The sequence below is a fragment of the Ambystoma mexicanum genome, chromosome 7q (genome assembly GCF_040938575.1).
Source record: "Ambystoma mexicanum isolate Mex_15411 chromosome 7q, UKY_AmexF1_1, whole genome shotgun sequence".
In the NCBI taxonomy this organism is placed as follows: Eukaryota; Metazoa; Chordata; class Amphibia; order Caudata; family Ambystomatidae; genus Ambystoma; species Ambystoma mexicanum.
Window position 1 is genome coordinate 168,766,811 of NC_090941.1, and position 27,527 is coordinate 168,794,337.

General features: G+C 46.3%; 1 protein-coding gene across 1 annotated transcript in view; it reads left to right on the top strand.

Annotated features, from left to right (window-relative positions):
* The first annotated feature begins 8,184 nt into the window (after positions 1-8,184).
* DOCK9 (dedicator of cytokinesis 9) overlaps positions 8,185-27,527 on the top strand; it is a 2,709,375-nt gene continuing 2,690,032 nt past the window's right edge. The window contains exon 1 of the mRNA XM_069639825.1: positions 8,185-8,537. Coding sequence (XP_069495926.1) covers positions 8,421-8,537 — 117 coding nt within the window. The 5' untranslated portion in view covers positions 8,185-8,420. The remainder of the gene's footprint in view (positions 8,538-27,527) is intronic.

A 27,527-nucleotide genomic window follows, 5' to 3' on the forward strand; every position in this document is an offset into this window, starting at 1 on the left:
TTTTTTGCATCACAACTACCAGGAGTACAGACATATGCAAACGCCAAACGGTTGCAGATCACTCTCTGGGAGTTGATGCTAACCATAAACTTAACAGTAAATGGGTTCAACGCAATAAAAGAAGAGCTCAGAGTGATAAGGTTAGTGGCACTCCAGAATAGATATGTTCTGGATCTCCTCACAGCCATGGAAGGAGGAGTTTGCGCAAAAATAGGGAGTTCCTATTGCACATTCATACCTGTCAACGACAAAGATAATGGAACACTCTCAGACGCAGGCGCCCAATTAGCCCAGATGCACGCTAAAATGGAAGAAGAGACAAAGGGAACAGGGAAGGACAAGAGCTGTTTCACCTATCTCTGGTCATGGATGCCTTCCTTGCTGGCTGATGGACTGAAGGTGATAGTAGGAGGACTGGTACTGGGAGCAGCATCTCTATGTGGGATCAAGATATGTATAGGAAAGTACCAGAAAACAGCTAAAGGGGTAGTAGGGATGCAATTACTAATGGAACTGGAGAACAGTGACGCAATGGATGGCATTGTGAAGGAAAGAGAGGGACTAAGACAGAAGATAGCAGAATCTGACATATTCCCACCGGGAATGAAGCTAGAGAACCCAAGTAACCCAAAAAAGTACATAGGGAAGTGGGTATGGTGCAAACCCGATGGTGGGTGCGTCTACACATACTGGTCATTTGGAGATCATGTCAACTACTATGGACACCTGGCAGGGATAATGAAGGTATGGCATTTGATAGACAGAAGAGATTATGGTGGTGTGGTCGACAAGTCAACCAGAGGGGGGACTGAAGAGGGTTGGTCAGAATACACCTCCCATCCCGGAAGACCCTCCAACCGGAAAAAGCACCAAAGACAATATGGCCGCCGATCATATGAGCTCACACCAATCACCACTGCTCCCCAATGGACAACTACCCCGAGAGATACCCTCTCACCAGACCCTACAACCTAGGAGCCGTGCGAACACTACCAAAAGTGGACAAAGGCGCACAAGAGGGAGCTGGAGACAGCTACATGGACAGAATTGACTAAAGCGCCAAGAAGCCATGCCTCAAGTCGTTAGAGACACCACCACGACATAGCTACATCAGACATGAAGCACATGTGCCAACCGCATGTTCGGGATACTTATACACCCAACTACACGAAGAACACTTGCGTACAGTCCTATGAGTTAGAGGACAGTGACATATACATACTGTCTGCATGTTATTATTTTGCCATTAGCTTGCTGCAGGAACGCAAGAAGCCAGAAGAGCATGTGTAACTGCTTTTAGATGCTTACATGCAAATAACCCTATGGAATTGCAGGAGCACTCGAGGGACCTGACAGCCATAACGCCCTAACCTATGCATACTATGGAAGGCGCATACAGTAGAAGCCAGACCATGGTTTAGGAAAATCTAGTAGGACATGATCATCTCAGAGAAACCTGAGGCCACGCAGGATGCTGTGCAAGCAGAACCTCTGCGGTGGGAGCAAAGTCACTGCCAAGGTCGCAATGTTGCAAGTGACATTCCTCACCCTTAACCAAAGTAACACCAGCCGCAGAAGAGGCCATTGCACAAAAAAAAAGAATCATTCAGAGCTCCTGTGCTCACAAATGTGGTCTCCAAGCACGTGATCCAGCCGAGCTGATGAGGAGCCAAGATTTGGTGGCTGGGAAAAACAACCTGTCTCATGGACCAGACAATGGTCGCAACAAAATTGTTACATTCAAGTTACAGTTCTGCGCTGGGAACGGAGCGTGCTCACGACAATGATGGTCCACACACGGTTATGATGCTGACACATAGTTGCACCTCACGGACACATAATTGCACATGCACCGTCAACAGGTGTCTTGTGGGCTGGGAACGGAGTTTGTCCCAGGCTTGGGGGCCTGCGGCTCCCCCAATCAAAATCCATGGCCAAGGGGGGGTAGCTGGGACCACTGAGCAATCACAGGGTCTGCACACTGTAACAATTAGTAAGTAACAGTTTTCCGGGATGGTCCAAGCCTGACACCTGATGTAGCCTGGTACAATGAACTAACATCTATACAGGCTCCTATATGGGAACTACCACTCAGCAACCTATCCAGAGTGGAGTTTGGCTTTGGAGAAGGTCCCGGAATGCGACGTAAGTTGTGACGCCATTCGTTACCAAAACTGGCCTGCGAGCCAGAGTCCTTCGAGAGGTCTTTGGACTTCCCTCCGTGCATGTGATCCCTGTGGTTTGTTGGCTGTAATAAACCTCAGTTATACCTTGCAACTTGTCTGGACCTTACGTTCTTTTGGGCTGGAAAGGAGTTAGGTCTTCCATGAGTTTGGCACACACGGACACCCATCAAAAGGCTCTGCCAGCCTGCGGGTTCACCCTTACAATGCTTTACCATACTGGCATACATGCAGAGACACAAACACAGAACACTCCGGCGACCCGCACTCCAAAATAAACTGAAAAGGCCTTGGAAACCCCTGGGCGGCGTTCATGTTGCTCCAGCAATGCTGCAACAAGCAAAGCGAAGGCCCGTCAAGCCCTGCCAGGACCGATCGGCCAATGCAATCCCAACACCGGCCCACCAGTGGCCACCACAGCAGAGCATCTGGTGAAATCAGGGAACACAGCCCAACACACGGCGGCCAGGAGAGGCTGGCCCCACTGCAGCGTATCCCCGCCACCCGGGAAGCCAGCGTGCTGAGACCTGGGGGCAAAAGGCAGCACTGTGGCAGAATGCACAAAACAGGAAGTGGGGAGGACAGAGGCCCTGCAACGGCCCTACCACAACAGCACACTCACTGGACACACTGGGCGGGGCACGGAACCCCCCGGTCCCAAGTGAGAAGGCAAACTGCCACCTGGAGGCCAGCGGGCACACCTCGCTTGCCCGAGGACGCCAGCAAAACAGCTGCTGGATCCCACAGCCCTGCAGGGGGCCCGGCAGGAACACCAACACCCAGCAGCCACCAAAACCTGCTATGGTGCTGCCGAACGTGGGACACTAGCTGTTGCCCCTCAAAAGGCCAGCAGAGAGTATACAACAGTTCGGGCAGGAACAAAAGAGCTGCTGTGAGTTGGGTATGTGGGAGGTTATACCTCCTGGGAGGGGCTAGAGGAAGCCAGTTTGAAAAGGAGTTTGTGTGAGCATGGGCATACTCAAAGGTAAGTACTGTGACGAGGAAGAGGGCCGTGGCAGTAATATTTACATTCAGCGACTAAGCGCTCATTAAATAAATCTTTGTCACATTAAGGTAATGTAAAACGCCCATTTCTACGAGCAAAAAAAGTTTGGAAAAGTAATAGTTAATGCTTTCAGTGCCGCTGTAAAACAGCTCCTGGTATAATAAAAATAGTTTAACCAAGTATGCCTTCAGCCATTTGAGTTATAAGCGATATGGGTGTCGTTGCCCCGAATTTCTGTTAAAAACAAGCTTTGGCAAAGCCAACTATTTAGACTTGTGTATAGGCACTTCCCAGGTGTTGGGGGTGGGTACAGCACCCCCGCGCGATGCCCGTAAGTCCCCAACCTGCAAGGACCACACAGCACACGTCCTTACAGTTCGGGCTTCCCGGTCGCTCTGCCGCGGCCGGGAACGCCCCGTTTATTTATACAGCAGGCGGCGGCGTGCAACGTCACGCCGCCGTGTGCGCGTCCCATCAGGGGGCAGCGCCACACTCCTCCTTTTCCGGGAGGACAAAAAAATACTTTATTACTATACACTGCAAACCACACAATGCCTAACAACAACATTTCACACATCACTTGCCCAAAACCCCTTTATTGTCAACCGCCCGTGTCCCCTTACTCAACAGTCCCCAGACTCAGGTTGATCAGCCACATGTCCCAGCACGTAATCGCTGAGGTAAGCGGGTTTCCCTCGCCCAGCCCTCTGGGGGTACCTCCCGCCTACCTCCGGCACGGGAAGTCCTTCCACAGACGTCCCTCGGACAGGGGATTCGAGTATGCTCGGGGAGCCGCCTCCATCATCCGGCATGTCCATCACGTCCGGCTCCAAGGGGGGGTTCAGTTCTGGGATCCCCCAGCTTCTTGAAGAAGCTGACATTCCGGGTGGCGGCAGATCTTCCGTCGGAGGCAGTCACCATGGACCCCTTTACGGCCACAACGTCCAATGGCTCTGGCTCATAGGGGAGTGAGAGTTTCCCACGGGGGTGTCTGTTGCGGATGAGGACCTCGTCTCCGGGCTCCAGCCGTTGAGGACGGAGGCCCCTTCGCAAGTTCTCCTGAACGATCCTCATCCGCCGGTCTGCCTCGACCTGTTGGTTGTCAATCACTCCCGGCTCTTTCAACCCCACCTCGGGCAGCAGACCCCGCGGGCAGTGCTTGAACAGGGCCTCGGCCGGCGCCACCCCCGTGGATGCATGTGGGGTGGTGCGGTACACCCGCAGGAACTGATACAGAGCTTTTTGGAGGGACTGTCCTTGCCCTTGTGCCATCCGGAAGGTCTTATTGAGCGTCCACATTAGTCTCTCAGCATCTCCATTTGCCCGGGGCCACAGAGGGGATACCTTCCGGTGCTGAACCCCACAGCTCTCCATCAATTCAGAGAACCGTTCACTCTGGAAGGGCGAGCCATTGTCCGAGCACAGTGTGTGGGGGAATCCATGGGCCGCAAACACCTTCTCCACAGCCACCAGCACGTGCTTGAAAGCCACAGACTCCACAAACTCCACCTCCGGGTACCGGGAATACTCATTGACGATCACCAGGAAGTGGGTGCCCACAGTCGTTGAACCGAAGTCTGCATGGACCACCTCCCAGGGCCGGCTCTCACTGCAACGGAGATGCCGCCTGGCACCAGACACATGCCGCCACGAAGTCGTCGACCTTCCGCTCCAGTTCAGGGAACCAAACCTTCAGCCGCAGCCTTGCCTTAGTCTTTGCGGCACCTTGATGTCCATGGTGGGCCAGGGTGATCACATCTTTTACCTTGGACTGTGGGACCACTATCCGGTCGCCTCGAAGCAACAGGCCCGACGCCGAGAAGGACAGCTCTTCCTTGATCTTCCATAGCTGCTCTAGCCCCGTCTTGGCCTCCTGAGTCCGTCCTGCCAAGGACTCCAGCACTGACTTCCAGGAGCCCTGCTGCATGGAGTGCTTTAGGATTTGGAAACACTCGTCCTCGGCAGCTGCCGCCTCAAGCTCCGACAAGGGCATTGCGTTGGGCGTGGCCGCCTCCACCACCATTCGGATATGATCATCAGCCTCCTCAGCACGGGTGTCATATTCTACTCTCCCACGTGCTCCCGGATGCTGGGAGAGATATTCTGCTGCATTGTTGGCCCCCGGCCGATACACAAAGGTGACCCCATACTCCAGAAGAGCGAGCATCCACCGCTCGATCCTGGCCGGTGGCTTTGAAGAGGACCCTGCCAGAATGAGAAGCAGGGGCTTGTGGTCGGTCACCACCGTCACCGGGCGTCCCAGGACATAGAGCCGGAAGTGTCTGCAGCCCCAAAGGACCGCCAGAGCCTCCTGCTCAATCTGGGAATATCTCTGTTCAGTCTCGGACAGCGCTTTGCTGGCGTCTGCCACTGGCCGAACACCCCGTCACGGTCCACCTGGGTTAGCACGGCGCCCAGACCAAATGGGCTGGCATCAACAATGATCTCGGATGGTAATGCCGGGTCAAAAAACGCCATTGTGTCCTCAGCTGCCAGGGCACCCTTGATGTCTTCGAATGCTGCCTGCTCAAGTGGGCCCCAGTGCCAGGCGGATTCCTTCTTCGTCAGAGCCCTAAGGGGTTCAGACCTAGAGGCGAGGTTTTGGATGAACCGCCCACAGTAGGTGACCATGCCAAGGAAGCTCCGCACATCGGACACCGACTCAGGCGGCTGCGCCTTCTTAATCTCCTGGACCTTCTTCGGGTCTGGCGATACCCCTCCCTCTTTGAATACGAATCCGAAGAATTCGATGGAAGGGCGCAGAAACTCACACTTGTCATTATGAAGGGTGAGGCCTAGCACTTGCAGTCTCTCAAATGTCTTTGTCAGCCTTCTCAGATGGTCCACCTTGGTCCTTGCAAACACCAAGATGTCATTGCTGATGTTTAGTACACCCTCCAGATCTGCGAGGGCGCTTCGGATGATGTTCTGAAACACCTCCGCTGCCGACGACACCCCGAAGCTCAGTCTCTTGTAGCGGTATAACCCCGGTGAGTGGTCAATGTGGTGATATACCTATATTCCGGGTGGAGGACTACCTGATGATAGCCCGCCCGGAGGTCCAACTTAGAAAAGAAACGAGCCCCTTGTACCTCTGCAATAATGTCATCGATGGTGGGGGTGAGATGCCGCTCCCTCTTAATGGCCTTGTTGGGCAGCCTCATGTCTACACAGATACAGACAGAGTCAGGTTGCTTGGGCTTCCTCGCAACCACAATCGGGGATACCCAGGGAGTCGGGCCCTCGACCTTCTCAATGATGTTGAGGCTCGCAAGGTTATCCAGTTCCTTGTCCACCTGCTCCCGGAGGTGAAACGGCAACAGGCTGTCTGCCACTGCAGCAGTCTACCCAGATGATGAAGAGGATGAAGATGAAGCCTCAACAGGCTGATGATGAAGGGGATGAAGAAGCACCAGCCACCTCGCTGTAGCAGCACCTAGTGGGTGTAGGAGTCCCAAAAATTGAGCCAAGAAAAGAGAATTGGGCTAAGCAGGCCCAGCCATTATAGCCCCTCTCCTAGCTTACACTCGATGTAGGAAGCCCAAATGTTGGAAAAATTACAAAATTCTGGCATGGGCATGCAGGTATGACTGCCTGCTAGCAGTGTATCCAAAAATTAGGCCTGGATGCCACTCACCGCCCAAACCGGAGCTCAGTGAAGTTCCACGGCCTTGTAGACAAAATGGCCGCCAGCCGCGTGAGATGCACGGCTACGGCATGAAACGAAGCGTTCGTTCGATCCTTTTCAGGAAGAAAAATTTACCATAATTTCACCGCCGGGCCCAGGCATCAGCCTCCACTCGTCGCCACTGTTGGGGGTGGGTACAGCACCCCCGCGCGATGCCCGTAAACCACTAACCTGCAGAGACCACAGCACACGTCCTTACAGTTCGGGCTTCCCAGTCGCTCTGCCGCGGCCGGGAACTCCCTGTTTATTTATACAGCACGTGGCGGCATGCAATGTCACGCCGCCGCGTGCGCGCCCTGTCACGGGGCAGCGCCACACCAGGCACGGCCATAACACGCCCATCTTATGCGAGATAATACATTATGACAGTGCCTGGAACATGCCTATCCAATGCCTCCACAAAAGCCAAAACTGTTGGATTGGCAATGCTTATGTTGCAAAGAGAAAGTAAAACCTAATGCTAACTTTTATTTCATTTTGTAGTGAAAATGTAATTATTTGAGTGAGATGACGTACTGAAAATTGGAATATACAGAAGTAATTTTGAGGATTATAATGGGTCTATGCCTTACTACAGAAAAGCCCAAATAGTTTGATTTGCCAAAGTTCTTTTTATTTCGCTCGGCTTTACAAGGTCGTCTCAGAATATTTTCCCATTTCGTACCAATTGAATTTCCAATGACTCCTACCCAGTATTATGCTACCGTAATATTATATGCTACACGCACTGTGTCCACGTGTAGCATAATATTACTACGACTGCAGTCTGTACCTTCACAGCTGGATGGCTCAAATACAGTAGGTCGTTCCCTGGCCATACGCCACGGACAAAGCATGCTGAAACAAGGGGAGCTGGTGGTCCACCGACATGGGTGGAGTCTGAAAGACACAAAGTCAGTCGTCCTCTTTCCTCCAGACCTCGGTGTAGAGACTATGTAGGAGGGCGGTCCTCTGGCGTATTCTCCTCCTTCCTCGTGCCCCGGGGTTAGTTGAAAACGAGGAGGTGTGTGTTCGTAACGTACTGTCATTGACAGGTGGGCGTGGCCAACAGTAAGTGGTACTGACTGTCGCGCGCACCCGGCTCTGCATGTATAAACTGCACGTCTGAATACAATAGTTCTGCGCATGGGCGTTGCCAAATCTTGAGCGACATCCATGTAAAAGTCAGGTAGAACGTTGGTTGCTTTCTATCAATGTTGCTTGACTACAGCTGCCTGATTCCATCATGGCTGCCATACCGCCCATAGGCGCGCGCCCATCTTTTGGAAGTCCCATGGTAAACTGACACTGGCTGTGATCGCGCATCTTGGGAGAATACGCGGGAGCGCGCGTGCGGCGAAACCTGGCTGGGCAAAAACGGAGCTCTCTCGCTCCTCCCCGGGATCCCCAGTGCGTCACGCGCCCCAGGTGCAGTGCAGGGCCAGGGTGAGCCCCTGCTGACAGCGCCCAAACGGACACCCCGCTTGCTTCCTTTCCTACCAATGCCCCACGCGGGCTCTTCATAATACTCAGCCTGACCCGAGTCCCCTTCTGCCCTCCCGCCATGTCTCACGCCGCCCCCTTGGAGACCAGGAAGTTCACCCGGGCGTTGAGCAAACCGGGCACCGCGGCTGAGCTGCGGCAGAGCGTGTCTGAGGTGGTGAGGAGCTCAGTGCTGATGGTGAGTCCAAACCAGCAGAAAAAGTACATGGGCTGCTGCACATCATTAGTTCATAAACGTCTCTCCTGGCACGGGTTGCTCCTCTTGAGCTGTGAGCCATGCCCATTAAACTCTGCATGGTATGCCCTATCTCATTTTTAATGTGTGCGCGTCTCCCATAGTTCACAGGAGGTAAGCTAAGCATTCTCCGCAACCCCTTCTCCCCTCAGCATTTACTACCCCCCAACTCTGTTCATTGACTGTCCCTATCATGCATTCTGCTGCTATCGGCCACCCCACTTGCATTAATTGCCCCATATCCCTCAATTTTGTGTTCGGTTGGCCTGTTTTATTCCTGTTTATTTCCCCGGAGTATGCATTGAACGCCTTTCTGCACTGTGCATGATCATTCCACCACCCTCTTACACGGAGCGGTCTGCCACCACCTCTCAATGCATTGAATGCAACCCTTGCTCTAATCATAGACAAACCTCCACTCCAACCCCTGCACTGTGTATGAACTGGAGTAGCCCCAACCACATGACTTATGCACAAACTGACTTTGCATCCACTTGAACTGTGCGTGGATTGCCCCAATTCACTCCACACCATGCACAAACTCTTTAGCATGGACCACATTTCTCTCTGTTGCATGACACACCTAATTATCCTCTGTTCTGATGCGCTGTATGTAAGCTCCATATTTTAAGCTGCACATCACGTGTATGCATTTGGTTAATAAGCCTTTATCTCTTTTGCCTTGACATAAACTTCCCGGCTTGTGATTGTCGCAATTATGTATCTGGTGCTTTTAAGTGGGTTGTGACCTCGCTATTTGTTTCCCAGTTCGACTGCATACCACGTTGCGTTTGGTGGTGTTTATGTAACACCAGGCCCAAATAGGGCCCAGGTAGGTGGGGGTATAACATATATAGTGAGAAGTGGAATTAAGTTTTACACCAGGTTTCAAGATGCATTCATATTCGCTGATTGGACAGTCTTGCTTACTCCATAGGTGATTCTATACAATGCCTAGCTCTATTGGCCTATGGTATCCCTCGTGACCATTCTAATGACTATCTCATGGTAATGATCTCATGGTAGGATCATCTAGTTTCACACAAATTTAATTGGACAGTTGACGTGTTGGCTTGGCCCCTTTGGTTATTTTGGGGTGTACCACTTCTGTCATAGATGACCAATAGGATTGTGAGGTGTGAACAGTGTGGCAACAGAAAAGATGACTTCGCATCCTTTCCCATGAGACCTAAAAGGTTGGCACTAACTTACTGTTCTCACCCTTGTGACTGCTCAACCGACAGTTAATATTTGGACTTCTGATTGGAGTCATGTTACTCTTCTACCTCCTTTCTCATGATATCCCCCCTATATGACGTCGTGGGGAATGCTTCTTGGCCTCTTGCTCTGGGACCATGTGCGCAACTAAATGATGTATTCAATGAATGGGTGGTTGTGCGTGGTCTGTATATCTAAATGCAGGTGTAATTTAATAAGCGCCTGGAAACTCTGTGTTATGTGCCTTCTTTACTTAATATATTCATTGGTTTCTGCAATCCTGTTTTAACCATCTGTGTGTTCTTGGTAAATTTATATTCTCTGTTTTTACTTGACTCTTAAGTGAATATTTTCCTACAGGAGCCAGTCTAAGTCTTCTGCCTGAGTGACTTTGTCCTGTGCACGTCTCTGCACATTGCCTCGTTCCCACCATACTGTGGCCTTGCATTTGTTAATTTCTAAGAACATGGGCAGGATCGTCATTGGTTTTATGTTTCATTTATTAGATGTGTAGGACCTTGTTGCACCTTCCTGTTCGTAACCAATCCCTGTGCGTTTTTTGCAGCTTCCCCCTCACAGGGTCTGCACATCTGATTTTAAATCATGCTTTCTCATTCAATTCTGACCAATCGCAGCATGACTTTACACCCTGTCTGGGGCTGCTGACCTTGTCTGTGTCTCTCTGATGTGAGCTGAAACTGAATACGTTTTACTGTGTGGTATTATCCATGGATTTATGAGGCCTCATAAATCCAAATGGCTCACAAAACTACCTTTTTATTTTGAGGCCTACTCTGTGTGTCACACACCTAGGAGATGTTAAATTTATATCGTGGCTTATAGTTGCAGCATTTTAGTGTTTCTAATAAATGCTTATACGATTACTTGAAGCTCTCTTTGTGTCTTTGTCTTGCTTACTTATGTGTGCATGTCTGGTTAAGCCTAATATTTGCCTATATGTTCATTGTTGTTGCCATCATCCTACATGAACTTATGTATGTGTGCGTGCAGTGCTCCAGATGATTTTGAGGTGGGTGTATTTTACTCCCTCTTTTTAAACTTTGAGAGTAAATGTGATTTCAGGAGTGTAAAAATGACTTTTCTTTGCAAGCGAGTAAAATGTATGTGACATCCAGCCGATGTGTGCAAAAACTGTATGGAAATCATTACCATGCGGCAGCTTTTTGCAATGTGACAGAATACACCTTTAATTATGTCTCTAAGGTCTGGCCATTTGATCACTCCTGTATATATTAAAATGTTTAAAACACAAAAACCTAGTCAATTACATAGTAAAGCAAGCATCAATTGCATTGGGTCTTTTGATCTTTAATGAAAGTCCTCATTTCCTGGAGCTATTACTACCTAATGTTATGATACAACAGTGCAGAGAGGCAAGGATTCCATGCTAAATTCTATACCTAATCTCATGGACAAATGGTTAATTTATATAGCGCTTTTGGCAAAGCACTGCGCATAGAACATAATCACAATTATCACCAAACCGAAGTTGGTACTCCTTTATCGACCTCTAAAGGATGAAAGGCTGAGTTGGCCTTGCCGGGATTCGAACCTGCAACCTACAGATCACGCACAGATCGCAGCAATGAGCGCTCAACCGGCTGAGCTATCTTATTGGCTAACATCCTTCAGAAGTCGGTAAACTGAGTATCGACTGAGGTATAATAATCACAGTGCCTAGATGTTGGACGAACCATGTACGAAGCGCTACATAAAGTTAAATAACTATCTGGATTATCACAGGGACAGGTTTTGCTGAGTTTCTATTTCAAATACACATGTAACTTTCATTTGTTCGTTTTTGAACAGCGCTTGCACTTCCTGGAGAGTCAGGTTTTGGATGTTTTAATTATGGTCTTGAAGATTTGTGAGGCTATCACTTACCCTTGAGCAAAAACTCTGCTGCCATGCTGCCACTGACCATTTAAAGTAACGTACCCCATTGAATGCAAGTTTGATGTAAACTAGACCATGCATCATTTTATTCACTCTTTTTATAATTGGAGTGTTAAATTATAGGTGTAAAAATGATCTGCCTCCGCATGATTATGCACACAGCACAGGAACTCTGAATACAATTGTGCAATATTGGTTTGCTTTCACTGGGGAAAAAAAGCATAATTTGTTATAAAAGATTAATTCTCAGTTGCAATTTAAGATGGAAAACAATTATACAATCCTAAAATGTTAGGAACATAAATATGCCTAGTGCTCCATGAGCATCTACACACAACACAGCAGAAGCTGAATGGAAATAAACCATTCCTTTTATTACAGTATGCAGTTTCTTTTTTTGAAAGGCTTCAGAGAAATACAATTTGTTTCAGAGGCTTTTCTCCATGGCTTGCAATTACATCCATGTAGCTAAAAATCAAAAGAAATGTTCTGGTTTCTGTCAAGTAACCTGACCTTTGCACTGCCCTCTGCTCTTAACTTGTGAGTAAATGTACACAGGACAATAATAAAACTGTCGTATTTACAAGATCTTCATGCGTAAAAAGGCCTGGCACAAACCTTATCTGGAGGCGTGTGTGCGTGTGTGTGTGTCTGTCTGTCTTTCTGTCTGTCTTGCTGGTTATTGTCCCTTTCACATCGAAGGGAAATGGCGGAAATGTCCATGCATCGTGCATGCTGTGTGAGCCTCTGGTCTTCTTTCAGACTCGTGTTTTATAAGTTTTCTTAACTTATACTTCCGCTCGCCTGTGGAATGTTGGACGTTCATACCAGTAAAATGAAACCACATAAACACACATGTTCTAATAAGTGGTTTACTTATTGTCAGCAGTGTAAAGTTAAATGCATAGTGCTTCACTGTTGCTTACCTTTTAAAATGTTGGGATGATTCAAAGTACGCATTCCAGAGAGGGCACTTGCTACCGCGGGGATCAGTGGACTGGTCTCTCCTGTTGGGGACAATGGACAGGCCTCGGTGCTGAAGAGAAGATGCAGGGACAGAAAAAACTTAAGAACAGTGAGGAAGTGAGAGCACATTACAGTGGATCCTAGGCTGGCGGCCCTCAAGGCCATAAAGGAAACCAACAACATATGCAAGGAGTAACACTGACAGAATTGAAAGCCCTTGGCTGTGTGTACAGTGAATACGTGGCTTCTGGGGCACTTACCTTGAACAGGGAGTGGTGTACCCCACATGGGGGAGCCAGGGCTCAGGCAGGGTGGGAGAGCCTGAGCAGCCAGAAGCCCCGGGCTGTGTCAGCTGTGCAGTACTTGTGAAGGTGTAGTGCAATGGCTTGTGAAGCATCCGCCCTCCCAGGGGAAGACCAGGCGGACTTTGAGCAGAACTCCAGAAAGTACTCTCTAAAACATCTAGGTCCGCTCTCTTGAAGCACTGCTCAGGTGCACTGTCGGAGGGAGTCGACCCCGAAGGACGACGACCATCCCGCGGGGCCCACCAAGGAAGAGAATGGTGGTGCCCCTATTGTGCATGGTACGGGACAACATTCTAGGCTTTGGCACTGGAGAAAGAGGGGTGGGCTTGCACATTCGGGCTTCTCCAGGGAAGGTATGAGTATCCAACCTTCATCTACGAAGGTGAATTAACAGTACTGTTCTTAACGGGACCACCTGCCTTGATTAAGCACAGAGGTTTCCAACTAAATGCACAGTATACAGAAGGGCAATGGCTCACTGCAGCAGCCTGGTTTCCGTATTTGACAAATACATATATACTTGTGGTTTCATATAAAAGGCAGCACTATTTACTACGAGGTGTCATCAGGAGTATAGCTTGTGGCAATTGACAGCCAAAGGGGGGTTCAATAGGCGTGCACATAATTAGGGTCCCTCTTCATAGAATGAAATATAGATGGTGCTCTGAAAGCTCGCTTTCGGGTGTCAGCTCTGCGACTGTTTTGAAGGGAGGGCTGAGGGGGGCCACCTGGTGAAGGCTTGCACCAAGTGTGTCTATGTGTAAGAACACATATATTGAATGCCTTCTGGCATTTGTTTAGTGCTTAGAAGAAAATAGAGACCCCCCCCCTTGTGATCGGGGGGGAGGGCGGTTTAAAAAATACACTGGGTATATCTAGTGTTTTCTTCCTTAAGGAGATGGTAGTAATAAGGAAGACGGTGGTAATAATGAGGTAGCTCATATCTAGTTATGAACAGTGCCTTTGTATCAAACGTTATCAAATTACTTTCCTATCCAGGTGGACTGGGGTGGAGGGTTAATATAGTGGTACCTCCCATCTTGTGGCAAAAGCGAGCCAGGGCAAAAATTACCTGGGCTATATTTCGACTGTACATGTGAGCATTTTACCCATGAAGGTTCTGTTATATGTTTACCTGATTCATTAGTGGTCTCTGGAGCTCTGCTTCGGGGTCTAGTAACTTGACGTGCACCATGAGACTCTCCGCTTCAGTGAGGTCTAATAGTGAACAACCCATACTTGCCAACTCACCGTTTTTGGTATGTCTTTTAATCAAAATGTTACTTATTGTACATAATAAAACTGCAGTTCCCTAAATCCATGCCAATGGGATAGCATCTGTGCTGCCCTAAAGTGAAATTCTAAAACTAAGAACAGTGCCAATCTTTGTATGACAAGTACATGTGTTTCTCCTCCGTGCTTTGGTTGAAATTGTGTTTCTAGCCTCTATTGTATCCTATGAATAAAGGCCAACTGCTTTTTATGCCAGTGGTGATTTCTTTGTAGTATTGGACCAATAGTTCTCTGTTGCTCCTACATATCAAGTAACGGAGGGTCTATATTGAAGGACCTTCTTGAAACATTGAAGATTGCAATGTAAAGCTTTTGGCAACAAGGTTATGTTTGCTGTGCTGTTTGATTTTAGTTTTTTCATTGACATGTGTGCTAACATGGGTTGGCAAAGGTGGGTTTCAATTACTTGAGTGACACAGTGAACCCCACTCCCCTCTCCTTGGCCCAACTGTTATGAAGTTGTCCATGTTTAAAGCACAGAACAGATGTATTGAAACAATACTTCCATATTTTGAGATTCACTTCAAAACGTAACCGCCTCTGCCATTGCCACCGTTGGATGAAGAGGTTGTGTCTGCCAGCCAAATAAGTTTATTCTGAGCTCTGTGTCATTTGAAGACCTCCAGGACCACTCTCATAGGGGATGGGTTAGAATCAATGGCCCTCAAGGGATGTAATTTGCGTTTAGGTTGGGACACTTCCATTTGCAGGGTTCCATCTGGGGCACCTTTACAGGGATGCTATGTTCCGCCTGAAATAAATGGTCTTTTAGCAATTCATGGGTGGCATACCCTATGTTTTTCTGTTTTGTTCCTGTTGGCATCTAGAAGATACCATCTTTGTGGCGGATGGGATGCTACCAGCTGTTTGCCTTATTCAGGGTCACCTGCAGAGGTGCCCTTAGCAGCTTGTGGGTGGGGTAACCGATCTCTCAACATATGTGAGATGCATCGAGGAGTGCATGTCTGCATTGAGGGTATGCGGGTAACCGAGCTCTGCTACTCGGAGGTATGAGTGTGATGCCAGATTCCACCCAAGGTACATGAGTAATGATCTTCACATGTGGTGCACCATGGAAGCTCTTGGTGGAGATGCTGGAATCCCTGCCTTGATCACCCATAATATCTGAGAGGGGCATCTTTTCCTCATTGAGAGGGGGATAGGCAGTATACCAGGCCATGTATTCTTGGGCACCTTTGGGCGGTCTTGAATGCAACTCTATTGCAGGGGTCGAAATTAAGATTGGATATGCGGGAGCTAAAAGCAACTCCTGGGTATCCAGCAGTGACCAGGAGCTAATACTGGGCAATGTGTAGCTAGTAAATAGCGTTCTGTAAATCGAACTTCCACAGAAGATGCAAACCTCCTTTTGTCCATTATTCATAAATGTGTCCTAATGTTTATTTATAGATTGTCCCAAACACACAGAGTTAAATGTACACAGGTGTGTCTGTTCGGGTTGGCCTAGGTAGCCAAATGGTGCTCCTGGTAGCTGTTCACATCTAACTAACTAGGCTCTTCTACGCCCCAAGTAGGAGCTAAACAGCTCCCAGCCCTCCTCCATTTCGAACCCTGCACTTGGATACATTGTTGTATGGTGAGGAACCCCTATTAGGACATCTCACATCAACTTTGCTTTGAGGGTTCCTCTGGACTGAAATCCCACACTCGTTTGAGCGACAGTTGTTTTGCACCCACGCCACTTTCTCTGGTAGCAGCACACTGTCGCAAGATACCCTTTAACACGTTGCACATTTTTAATGTATTGTGCATCTGAAGCATTTGACATTTTCTTGTCTACTATTCTACTTTCTTTCCTGTTTTCTACTTCTCTCCTTGTGTTTTTGTGTGTGGCCTTCACCACTTTCACTTGTGAGTAATCATTCACGCTCGAGGTTCCTGCACTTGAGATCGTTTCTTTTCTTTCATTGTTTTCGAACATAGTGCAGTATGTTCCACCTTTGTTATAGTAATAGTTTCTTACATCCATAATTGTTCTCATGTTGTAGTTCTATTTGTGGGAATTCTATCTTGAGTTCATATCCCTCATTTGTGTGAATTTATGCACATTTTAGTTGGGTTTCTGTTAACATGTTCAATTTGTATACAAGACGTTTGCCATGTTTGTCAATGCTAAGTAATATTTATTGATTTGTTTTAATGCTTTATTACGCACCTTCCTATCTCCTGCTTCTTACTCTGCTGTAGGTGGTGGAATTTACCGGAACTGCCTTTCTCCCTCCAGTTCTAAGGCATGCAATAATTGCCACTTATTTTCTGCTGTCAACACATTGATCCACAGCATTCAAATAATTTCCCCAATGCTCCTTCCGTTCTAGCCTGGGAATTGCTGTTTCTCTAGGGGTTGGCAAGAAATGTTCAGGTGGAAGAACCTTTAATGGCACGATGTACGATATTTTGTTACCTTTTTTTAATTTTTATTTATTACCTTATTAAAAATAAATGATTACCGATGACTATTGTTCAGCCAATTGCACTGGTCACATGTACCTATTTCCTCATCCCTGACGAGGGATGTTTCGATTCTGATTGGCAAGAGATGTCTATATAGCGTTACTTTTTACACTGTATGTGTCTCTCCATTGCCTGGTACTATAATTAATGGACATTGCACGTGCCTTCCTCTAGTGTGGCAGCTCTCTCCCTGTCCGAGATGTACCACTTGGGCATTCAACCTCTCCCCGCTGCTGCCACGGTTGGTTCCTGAGAGATGTCGTGACACTACTCTTTGCAGTCATGGCTGGCTTCACTAACTGTCTGTGCTTTGTCTCTTCTCCCTTGCCACAGCACCGCTCAATGCCGGATTAAACCTTGTGGAGGGCCCTAGGCCGTCAAAATATCGGGCCACTCTTCACAAATTATCTCCTAATATGTTTTACATTTTGGATATTTTTGGGTAAAATTATTGGCAAATGTAGCCTTTTAGCAAGTATTGTACGGGCTTGTTGTGGGCTGTCACCGCTATAGCCCTTTGATGCAGTACATGTAAATTGACGATAGTGTACGTTTTGTCAAATGTATTTTGGAACAAAGTACTTTATATCACTGCCTCAATGTGTTGCACTCTATTTCAGTGGTAGTGGCAAGATCATATTTTAAGACTCGCCCATTGAAAACTTCCCATTCTGTGGCTCTTTTCAAAACGGACCTTAATATATTGGAGCTGGTACGTTTGGAGTAGATTGCAATATGTTCATTATACTGCTCCCTTATTTTTTTTTAAATTTTTTCTTCGTACAATGTTCAAATTTCTAATTCCAATAATTATTGACATTTTACACTGTGCATAACAAAGATTTGCAAGTAATCTCCATATTAGAAAATGTTTTCACACTGCAGCATAAAATCTTGAAAATGGTGATTTGAATAAAAGAAAATCTGGGAGGGTCCGTTGACACGTTGCAGTATTTAAAAAAAACCCTTGTCATGAAGACAACTTTGCACAGCACTGCGCATAAAGTAACCCATTTATACCACCATTCTGCAATCCCACAAGCCACCTAACAACTGACGGGCCAGGCGTATTCGGTGATAGCGTTGCAGAAAAGGTATGCTAGGAACATAGGCCGGGCCACTTAACCAGATGAGGGTCGTCTGCCCGAGTACTAGCGGTGCAGTAAACCCACCCAGGCAGGCCACACAAGGGAGTCACTTTCACTGCAGCCCCTCCACCACTGGCCCGTGAGTAGGAATCCTTCTTTAGGATGGCTGTGGCCAAGCCTGGCAGTGGCAAAGGCTGATGCCGCCTGGGCCTATGATGACTTGACTACTCCTGCTGGTGCTCCTGTTTGCCTGCCTGTGCGCACACGTGTGTCTTAGACTCATCGAGTCAGTGCTTGCGCCCTGCCTGGCACGCACGGGCACGGAAGTAAAAAAATCAAATAAAAAAACCCCCAGAAAAAACAGAAAAACGAAGTTGGACTCGGCAGGAGGGCCCACACGCAGATGCGGTGGGAGACAGACCGATAGGATTTTTTAAAAAAAAATACAAAATGCTAACGTGGCACCGGCTGCCAGACTGGTGTGTCCAGCCCTTGGGCACAAATACAAAATCCAAATTAAGCACTGACAGGTGTCGGGCCCCAAAAACGAGTGGGTCCCGTAGGCAGGTGCTTACTTGGCCTAATGGGCAATATGGCACTGGCACTTGGCACAATTTGTATTGTGGGGCCCTGTGGATCCGGTCCACTTAGCACCTCATGGTCAATTTGTGTAAGGTTGGCGGAGGATCAGGAAGGTTTCAAGGTAACATGTTTTTTCAAATAACAGGGCATGCCTCTGCTCCTCCATTGCAGCCTGATCCACACCCACAATCCCATCATCCAATCATCTCTGCTGGAACCCCACATGACAGATGAAATGCTGTGCAGAATCTGACATGATGAATAGACTATGATGGATATTTGAATACTTCTTTTTATTTATTTTTTCCTTTTCTGATGACTGATCTTGGCCATAATTTGCAGGGTGGATTCATCACTGTTCTTGTGCAGGAGAAATTATTTGTCTTCCTCGTATACATAAAGATTTCGGACTCTGGCAACAAACTGACTTATGTTTTCAAGGACTTCTTTACATCTTTCTTGTTTGCTTAGGTTGCGCTGCCTCCAGTAACCAGCATGCATCGTAAACCTATCGGAGGTTCTTCCTCTTGATGCTTGTGGAGTTTTTTTCTGCATACAATTTAACTCTTCAATGTTTACTTCAGTTGCTAGCAGGGTTCAGACTACTGCCACCACTAGTATGCAATGTTCGTTAGCAAAATATTGTTCTTGGTGCTGGATCGGGCCACTCAGAGTCGCACACTGCATCCGTCCTGGTCAATGTGGCTTTCTTGGTGTTTAACAGATGTTGGGTTGATTAATTTTTGTTTATTGTGACTTTCAAGGGCATGGCAAGTACATTACAATTTACTGAAATGCAATAAAAAAGCTCGACATGAGGTCAACAACGTGAAATATTTCATATTTTCAGATAAAACAATCCTCCCAACCCCCAAGTAAAAATGAGGGGAAGGAAAAGAGAGAGAGTAAGATATAAAGTTTGAGAGGTAATTAAAGAAGAGTTCCCCCCCCCCCCCCCGCCTGATGCCCACTCCCCTCCTCCCCGGGGTCCAATCCACTAGTGCTGTGTATTGTCTCGATGGAGATAAGGGCTTATAGTTTGTTGGTGACGCATACATTTTGTGAGATTTTCTGGGTCTGTGGACATACGTGTTTAGAGAAGACAGGATGGTCCCGATGTATGGTAGTGATGGGCCGCCTTTCGGCGGATGTGGGTGAGGGCTCAGCTCGTGGCATTCCTGCGGGCCTTGCACAGTGTGTTGCGGGGCTAACTAGGTTAGGTGGGTTCAGTGCTTGCTTCTCTTGAGAATTCCAGGAAGGGGTGCCATTGTGCATCAATGTGCGAGTGTGATTCCATGAGCAATGCTGTCAAGCTCTCCATCTCATAGATCTCTTTTGCTTTACGCAGCCAATCTGTACAAACAGTAGGTCACCCCAACTCCAGCGGTAGAACAGCTAATGTGGTTAAAGTAACGCTCCATAAGATATAAGGTGATTTAAAGGCATGTTAAATCATTTTGGCTATCGCAATAAAGAAAGGGTCAAACAATAACTATGAAAAAATCTATGTTGTTTATTATGAAGTTGTGCAGAGTAAATCGCTTCAAAATAAACAACTAACAGATACAAATGTCAAGTTGTAAGTTACTAGCCGGGCATAAAAAGTAATTTGCCCCCTCAGTTCTGCACATACTCACATACACCATTTTTTTACATGCTAAGAGTCAGTTATAATGAACTACTGGCTAGTGGTAGGTGCCGATTTTGAGGCGTCAAGTAATACAATAAAATAACTTTTCTTAGTATGGTTAAACTGTAGACAATGTACTTACAGGACTATTGAATGATTCCTCAAGTTCACTGAGTCCAACCGCACTTCTACTGAGGCTTGCAGGCTCCCGAAAGGCAATTCACCCCAACCTCCAATGTTAAGTAAGTGGGCCAATGTTATACTATGTGGTGGTAAGTAGAAGGTCTTCACTTGGGTCCCTGAAAATAGTTTACATGAAAAGAAGACCTCCAGAAGGATAAGATGACCGGTCAGAGGCAGTCCAGTCAGAGTGTCACTCGCAACTCATCAGGACAGAAGACTGCAGAGGGTGAGTAATTGCTTCGCTAGCAGGGAAGGTTGCGGTTCAGTACTGGGTGGGCCAGCTTAGCATGGGAGCCCTACAACCACGAAGAAATGCAAACCACCTCGAACAGGTGAGTATTTGGGACCCTCAACATGAGATCCCAATTAAGGCTTTGTCATTCCAGTGACGAGCCTGCAGAACATTTGGAGCAGCAGCTGGGAAGGTTGTAGTTGTCAGCTGGATGGGCAAACTCAGAAAACAAAGGCTGACTGTGGAGGAGGGGACAAGTGAGCCCAGCTGAGTTTTTTGGGACCCCCGGTGCAGAGCTTCCATCATCTTTCTTGTGTCATTTGCCCCTCTGGATGCTTCTGGACCAAATCTCAGCAGTTGACGACGTTCGTGGTGCAGAGTGTCAGCTTCTATAGTTGAAGGATGGTGGGTAACCCTAACAACAAATCACACACTTGCACCGTTCAAACATCTGGTGGCCCGTCAATCAGTGCTGGCCACTACATACAAACTCCCAGGCAATACCCTGGCAAATTCTGGAGATGTGGATTTCAGATGATTCACAGTTACTAAAACCTATGGGCCAGGAGGATAGCTCAAGAGCAACACGCTTGTCTTGGAAACGACCACGCCATGCCGCATGGGTTCAATACCCGGTCTTGTGCCTAGTGGCTTTTTGTATACATTTAAAACATTTTTTTTTACAACCCCCGGCAATCACCCTTGGATAATCCTACACATTTCTTTAGCTCTTGGTTGGAGCGCACATCAGAAAAATGGTCCTGCAAAGTCCTTTCTTGGCTCCACTTAATCACATTAAAGGGCAGTACAGTTGATTTCATTTCACAATATTTGCAGACCCCATTTTGGCAACCTCCAGTAAGAGTCTTCATGCAAGCCGAAATGGCTACTGCTTGTGCAACCACTGCATTAAAGTATATTACCACCAACTACTACCAGTGCAACTGTCTCGGTCAGGCTTCGCTCGGGCCTATAACTCTGGCTGCTGGTCCGTTACTCCCCGTTCCAGACATTGGAACGGGGTGTTAATGCTATATTAGGAACTGCTGCACTTGGTTGTGGGATGAAAAGTATCTGGTCACAATGGTTTACTTGGTTTGTTCCAGAACCCTAGCTCCAACTCACAACATGCAATTTTTCGTAATTACTTTAGACACTGTAGCAGAAGCCCAAGTAGTACTTTGTTGCAACAAGGACAATAATCAATTAGGACTCCATTAAATGTTTCAAGGATGTATGTTAATGTTGTGATCCATTTCACTAATTTCATTCCATGATTATATGTTTAAGGCATCCCATCAGTTGTCAAGGTTAATAGTCAACCCTTATACAATTCTGTTTTGCTTGGATTCCTCAGGCATACGTTTGCATGCCATGGCACTAAGGCTGCTAGGGGTAGCTCTGCTACCTCTTGTTCTTGTTTTAAATGTAATCTTCCAGTAACGCATCGGGATCAATTTAATCATGCAGCAACGCTGCAGCATTGATATTCTATGTGCATCCTTGATGCCCCCACTCTCATTTACAATGTTGTCTAGGCTATTAGCCCAGGCTTCTATCCGACGTGTTTGTATTTATTGCGTCCCTCGGCCTATAAGGGGCAACCAGACATTGAATTATTTAGCAATGTGGTTAAAGTGACTGATGTTCTGTCCATGGCAATTCTATCATATTCTAACCACCTTTTGTGGGCAGTATTTTGAAGTTCCAATCATGAGGCATTTTTAACCTTGCATCATATAAGAGATATGTGATCAGTTTAAAGACCCTGCCGTATGTTATATGGGTTACTTTATTCTGTGTTGCCACGCCACCCCGTCCATTATCACCAAGTGTTGATATCAGGCCGCATCCCTGAAATGTCCTTCATTTTCGCTTGTATCTCCTCTCCACCACAGTCTTTCCAATACAAAGTTGTGTTGGGATTGATCTTGCCCCTAGGCGGTGCTCCACTCTCCAAAGATCATATTTTATGAGCACATGCTTTGAGCCTGGTACAGACTGCTGACCTATGGACTGTAGCCCAAATGGGATTCTAGAGGCATCTGAACTTGTGGTGTGTCCTGCTCGCCATCCCATTTCAACATGCTTTTCCTTTCTGTATTTGGTCATAATTGAGCATTTTGTAGAGACTATATTTCTTTGAAATTCCATTTAGTAACACTTTCCTTGGACTAGTTTGGTCCTGAGATCCAGCTTCCTTTGAAAGATTTTTTAATTTTCTTTATTTTTTATTTTTATTTTTATTTTTTTTAGCCGGGCCCAATTGGAACCATACCTTGTTTTTCTCTTCATCAAATCCGAGGACTGTAGAGTTGATCTGGTGGCACTACAATTCCCTATCTCCTCTGGCCAATTTTGTGAATGAATGGAAGTGCATGTCATACTAATTTCAGTGAGTAACACTGTAGGTCTATGTTTTCTCACTTTTCATCAATCCAGTTAAAGAAAGCTCTTCGCAGCTTAGCTGGAACATATCCCTTGATGATAGGAACATATACTAAAACATTACAATTCTCACACAGGACCTTCTTTGGGGTGGGGGGGTGTGGGGAGGTCCAAGGAACCTTTAGACCCCCATTTAAATAGCCTAATTTGCCTTTAAGGTACACTGTGGGTAGAGACTGAAATAGAAAGTCTGGAAATTTTGTTCATATTCACCTCTGTAATTTTACTTAACCATGAACCTTATAACTTTAACTTTCGTTCTTGTTCCATGGGTAACTATGTTTCTATATTGTTACTCTATCATTTATTGTACAGTACTCCCTTGCTATACTTTTACAGAAGCCTCTTCAAGAACTTGTGATTCCTACATTACATTTACATGCATATGAGGAATTCGTCCACATACAGATTTGCCTTAAGAGGTTCTAAGACTCTTTCAAAACAATGCATGTTACTATTGAATGTTATTCTCTGTGTGGCTTGTTCCATAGAGAGTGAAAACCAAAAAAGGTGTTTAGGGGTAGGTTTGGTTCATATGCCTATATACATGTTTGATAATGGGTTCACTAGATAAAGTTGTATCTGTTACTAAAGATAATGTGCTATGACATATTTAATGAAAGTCATGCCAAACTCAAAGCACACATATAATTTCACAAATGTAGCTCTGATCAATAGTGAAACCTTTCAAGTTTCAAGTATTGTTTTTGTTCTTGTAACGTTCCATAATGTTTGCTGTCATGTGAATGTTGATGTTACATTCCACCCAAAACAATAAATGTCGAAGAAAATGTATTTTTTATTTTTTAGGTAACCCCAGCATCAGTTTTCTGGACAAGATCTTCCCAAAGAGCTTGGTATTAATGTTTAGAAAGCATTTGGCACGAAATGCATTTCATTCTGTTACACATCTTTCCGGGTCTTAGATTTTGAGATGTTGATTCCGCTATTGAATCTTCACACCTCTGGAGTTTAAGAATGTCTTAGGGGCAGGGGGGCAACCGGCGACACTTTGATGTACTTAACCTAAGCATCAATGTTTCTAATTGAAACGGGGACCTTGTTGACGAGAAGTAATTACTAGTTAAATAGCTCTAGCGTCTTTTTGATTTTCTAGTCCAGTATGCTCTACATTAAAAAAACAAAAAAAAACTAAAGCAGTGGGGCTAGGAATGTGTTTTTAAGTATGTTTCTTGGTTGACCTTTTCCAAGTTTTCTGCCATGAAGAGGTTTGACTAATATTGCTTCATCAGTTGCATATTTGTCTTCATTACCCAGTTGGATCTTCTTCTCCATATCCCCATCCCTTAGTTCCTAGACTGGCCTTGTATAGGTCAAGGGGAAGGTTGCCCTTGTTCCATTTATAGTTGTAGACCTGTTGAGTTCTATGTAAGAATGGGGCCATCCTGTTTGGCAACAATATTTTCAACTACCCTTTCCCAAACCGTAAGCGCCTAAAGACTAGAAGCAATGCCATATGTGCTTTCGTTTTTTTTTTAAAGTGGTACCTTTCCTTCAATATTGGCTTTTAAGCTCTATTGTGGACTGTGATAAAACATTAGATGGGAGCCAGGGCACACAGTAAGTTGTTAGTTAACAGACCTTTATTTGTAAAGTAGGATAAACGGGATCAGCAGTTAATGGCTCTGGTCGCCACCTCCAATCTCTAGCATAACTGTCCTCTTCAGCACACCACAGCAATTCCAGAATTGGAACCAAGGAAAACTGGTAAAGAACATAAGTTATGGGAAACAGCAAGAGAAGGGAGGTTACATGTAATGGTGGGCAGGTAAGAAACATTAAGGGACACAACGCATTCTCTTTCCTTTATACAGGGTGCCAGTATGCACTATCTATGGAAGGCACCAATGCCACTCTCCTTGTTCCATATTGCGACACCCTGTACTCACACAGCACTCAAGTCAACTTGGATAACTGCTCAAAAATGTGGACTCTCCGTTCTGCACACCCCTCAGCAGTCTTATCTTTAACTTTACTTGCTGCAGCGACCTCCAAGTCATGACCACAATTTAACTAACCTTGGTGTTTCTTGGCCTTTTACCCCTCACACACTCTGCACATCAATATTCAGGACAGCAGCACTCTCCCACGAACCTGGACACAGTTTGGTGTTGGGTTTGCCCTGTCTCAGCATCTCAAATAGTGAGCAGTCGAGGCATGTGGTGAAAGACTGAAAAACTCCTTCCTGACTGCCCTAAACTAATTTGCATCTGTACTCTCAGTAGTGCAAATAGCATCCCTGAGCATATTATTAAACCGTCCCACCCGCCCGTTGCCCATGATACAATGGGATGGTACAATGATGTGGTGACTTGTTTAATTCGGTGATCCTCCAGGAATTTCTCCTTTCTCTGGAGACTCAGCCCCATTATCTGTGATAATTCTGTGGGGGAAATCCTCCAACCAAAACATTGACTCTTAAGAATCTGATTATGCTTCTAGTACTAACCTCTCAATATACATATTTCCAGCTGCTTCAGAAGATCAACCACCATAATCATGTATGAATTTTGTGCACTCCTAAAGTTGAGGGAACCAAATGGATCTGAAGCAATTTCAGCCCATGCCACATCAGGTGCCGGTTGTATCCTCCTGGGAGGTGTCCTAGTCACTCATAGCTTGTCACTCTCTGCATAATCCTAGCATTCTGAAATGTCCTTTCAATAAATGCATCAGTTTCAGACCACCAAAAATCTTCCCATATTATGGGTTTTGTCTTTAAACATTTCAAGATGGCCCTCCTGCCCTAATTCACTCACTATTATCACATATGCCTGCCGGAACCACCTAGTGGTGTCCCCTCACGACACTAACTCATGATGTTCTCCCCTGCTTCCTCACTAGGCCACCCTTCCTTTACATACCACTCCGCCTTTCCACATTTCTTACCCTCCTGACCTATCGAATCCTAGATGTTCTTGTCGCTTCATTTCAGGAGCTGAACAATCTGAGGGGCATGTGCCCTTAAAACCATCTCCGAAAACTCAGGTACCAAGAGGCAATGTCAATGAAGTATTTATCTGTGTTCCCTTCTATTTTGATTTAAATAAGGGTACTTAGGGTGGATGATCCCTATCCCTATGTTGGCTTGGTCATACCGAGATACAAGATTAATTGGGGTTATGTTAACCACTCTAGAGTTTCACCTGCAAAATATCTCTCTAGAACCTTATTCTATTTCACTGCAGTGTTTATCCAACTTGAATAGATACACTTCAAAAGATTTGAGGGCTTCCTCTCCCTCTCGAACTGGTGGTCTGGAAAGCATTTTAAAACTGTTTGTCCTTAATCACCAAGACATTGGATTAGTGATGCATCTTTTCTGCCACTGGAGAAGTTTGGTCCGTTGACTCGAAGTGTGTATTTGAGTAAGCCTTCCTTCCAGTTTGTCCATTCACTATCAGAAAGTCAGAATAAAGGGGCCCAGGGTGTTGGCCATGGTAAGAACTTAGACTTCACCGGTTTAATGTGTAGTTTTCCGGTTTGGACAACTTCATAAGTCACCTTGATATTGAAGCAGCATAAAGAGTGTGCTGTTCACTTTTTTCTTTTTTTTAAAAAAAAATGTTGTTTTTAAATTCAATCCAGTCCACACGTCAATAGGTGTGCTAAAGTTTGCCTAGCTGCCCAGTTACTCTTAAAGTGGGTGTGTACCTGCAATGGTGTTTCATGCTCTGGGAGGACTTTCTTCTTCTTTTTCCGAGAGTACAAACCATCAAAATGGTTACAATGTGGAGAGAGCCTGGGCACCATGATCTCTTCTAGCTTGGGATCATTTAGCAGCTCAGGTGAGCAGCTCCTTCGGCTCTGCCATTGTGCTCTTCGAGTCTGTATGGGGGTGTACAGGTCAGGTCAGGTTCGGTTCAGGGCCCGTTTGTTTTTATAGGCTTTTTTTTCTATATTGCTCTTCACCAGATTTTAGGAGCATATGGGTCTGTTGGATTAGTCTCAGAAGAATGGAGCCATGTCGAGAAGTTACTTGTACACCATATTGCATGGTTACGCTGGACACAGATTTTATTTGGAAGGTAGGAAAAGCAAGTGCAGTAGGTGACCACTCTGGTAGCCACCTTCAGGCTCCACTCTTCTAGTCTAATCATTGTCCTACAGCATGCCATGCAGAGTGCAGAATTAGAATCCAGGTACGTTTGGGAAGAACAGAGTTTGGGGTGGGGAAAAGCAGCATGAGAAGGTTATTCGTAAAGGTAGAGTTCAGAAACATCATGGGATACAACAGTTATGCCTTTTCTGGTATTTCATTTGGAGGGGCTGGCATTGCCCTGCACTGGCCCACTCGTTTAAATGAAGCAAAGTCCTCTGTCCCAAATAGCATTGATTCATGCATGAAACACCCTGGGGCTCCTTATGGGGTGTTAATATCTATAGTTTTAAAAGAATCTGGTCCTCACAGACGGTGCATGCCTGCAGAGATTACACAATGCTGCCGCCACACTGCTGCTGCCATTAGCCAAAAGGCACACAGGACGTCAGTATACGAAGCTCATCACTGGCTTCCTTGAAGAGTATTGAGCTCCATGCACTCTGCCATGTCTCCTGAGACTTATCCCACAGGGG